A 2,209-nucleotide genomic window follows, 5' to 3' on the forward strand; every position below is an offset into this window, starting at 1 on the left:
GAAAGAAGTGCCTGATGATGTTTTGGACTTTCTTTACGATTTGAAAAAAAAACTTTGAAATGTTTGGCCCGAAAATACAAAGTTTTGCTGCAAACTTTTCAATTATTTTTTTATTTTAACACAAGAAGAAAACTATATTATGTACATAGTTGTGTACGTACAAACTCGTGTATTTTAAATTATCATTTAGCAAAACATGAGTCAACGACGGTTGCCAAATTGATTGGCCGCTATATTGTCTCTTTTTAGGAATCCTGCACGGCGGAGTCTCAATTTCTCTTGCGCAGCGGTTTCATTCGGTCGCCATAGTGCCCATCCATTGAATTCGTGTTCCCCGTCGTCACCAATGTCTTCTTCTTCGGGTATTTCATCAAGGAAATCGGGTAAGCGGCGTGATAATGCGATATTGTGTAGGACAAAGCATGCCATTATAATTCTGTAAATTACGAAATAAATATTTTTATATAAAAAAAAATTACCACACTGTTTCATTTTTAAAAAAAACCTTTAGTTTATTTGCAGGTATACCTGCAAGCCCTTCCGGGCTGAACACGCAATTCTCCGTGCAGTGAATGAAACCTTCTTTTTAAAAAGCCAAACGCCCGTTCAATAATATTTCGAGTCCTTATTTGTGCCGTGTTAAACCGTTCCTTGAATAGAAAATCATGCATTATTCCTTTAAAAAAAACTTTATGAAAATCTGAATAGATTACTTGATCATTATTTCTTGTAACTGCATATGGAGTTAAAAGAAACGGCGTACACGCATACCCACTATCTCCTACCAAAAATCCATCACCAAACCGCCCATTTTTCAATTCTTGGCCAATTCGACTGTCCGAAAATATAGCCGCATCATGGCAACTGCCCGGTTTTGATGCATTGACACTTAAAAACTTTCCATTGGCATCGCAAATGGCCTTTTTTAAATAAAAAAGGTGATGAATTAGATATAATAATAATTAAGTTGGAAAGTTTTCAACCTGGACATTGATGGAGTGAAAATGTTTACGATTAACATAAAAGATTTCATCTTTATGAGGTCTTGATATTTTAATGTGCGTCCCATCTATAGCTCCAACAACGCCTCTTAAGCCAGCAAAAGCAGCGAAACCCTCCTTCACCTATTTAATGTAGAATTCTCTAATAAATGCATATTATTATTTTGAAATTAAACGACCTCAAGTATATCGTCGGGATATTTAATGTGTGTAGACGCAATGGTGCTGAGAGCATACGACACATCACGCACACATCTGCAAACAGATGGTTGACTTAATCTTATTACATTTCCAACCGTACTCTGAAATGTCCCTGTGGCATAGAACTGTAACGCAACCAAAATTTGGATTTGTGGGGTTAGGTAACGTCTCCCATGTAACCTTCTCTCAAGTTGGTGTCCGATTAAACCTAAAGCATTTGCTTGTAATATTTGAAAGATGCATTACAAATTATGCTTATACAAAATAATACTCACTAACAATATAATCAATAGATGGTTTATCGAATCGGAACGTCTTGTAAACCTGTTGATTGTCAAAAACATAAAAAATTTCACCCCTTCTCAAATAGAATTCATTCAATCGTTGAATACGCTGAATTCTTCTTTCGGCCAATATCTCATCTTCCTCATCACTGTCAATATCACTGTTATTGCTGGAAATTATACTTTCAACTTCATCGAAATCTTTTAACATGTCCTCCAAATCACCAATAACATCCTCATAAAGCATTTTGTTGTTACACCGAATAAAAACAAATAGAATGTCGTCTGCAAATTTTCAATATTTTTTATTCTTAAGTATACTTTAGACCCTTCAATCCACTTTTTTATTCGATTGAAAACAAAGTAAGCTTTGATGTCCGACTTTGGCATTTCTGACTTTGACTTTGACTTAAAATCGTGTCAGAATACGCTTCCTTGTCACTTTTGTGCTAAGTACGATTTCAAGCATAAAAATTCAAAGTCAAAGTACGAAAAGCGTACTTGAAGGGCAGTCGGAATACGGCCCCAGCAAAAATTCCAGACAATTTGTGCACCCGTCGAACACCCCTTTTAGGAGACATGACAATTTTATCATGCGAGAATGCACAAGACCATGCATTTTTTGCGGGGAGGTTCACTACCCCACGGTTTGTCCAGTGAACCTAAAAGAAAAAAAGGCCATAATTGCTAAGCAGAAAAGGTGCGTCAGATGCTTCAGTGCAA

General features: G+C 36.2%; 1 protein-coding gene across 1 annotated transcript; it reads right to left on the reverse strand.

Annotated features, from left to right (window-relative positions):
• Nucleotides 1-201: 201 nt before the first annotated feature.
• Nucleotides 202-1,733, reverse strand: LOC130687578 (putative nuclease HARBI1). Its single transcript, XM_057510751.1, has 5 exons — nt 1,482-1,733; nt 984-1,124; nt 714-920; nt 529-650; nt 202-436 (listed from the first exon to the last, which is right to left on the reverse strand). Exons 1-5 carry the CDS (start codon nt 1,731-1,733, stop codon nt 202-204), a joined length of 957 nt encoding a protein of 318 aa, XP_057366734.1.
• Nucleotides 1,734-2,209: the final 476 nt, after the last annotated feature.

Source organism: Daphnia carinata, chromosome 4, assembly GCF_022539665.2.
Source record: "Daphnia carinata strain CSIRO-1 chromosome 4, CSIRO_AGI_Dcar_HiC_V3, whole genome shotgun sequence".
NCBI lineage: Eukaryota > Metazoa > Arthropoda > Branchiopoda > Diplostraca > Daphniidae > Daphnia > Daphnia carinata.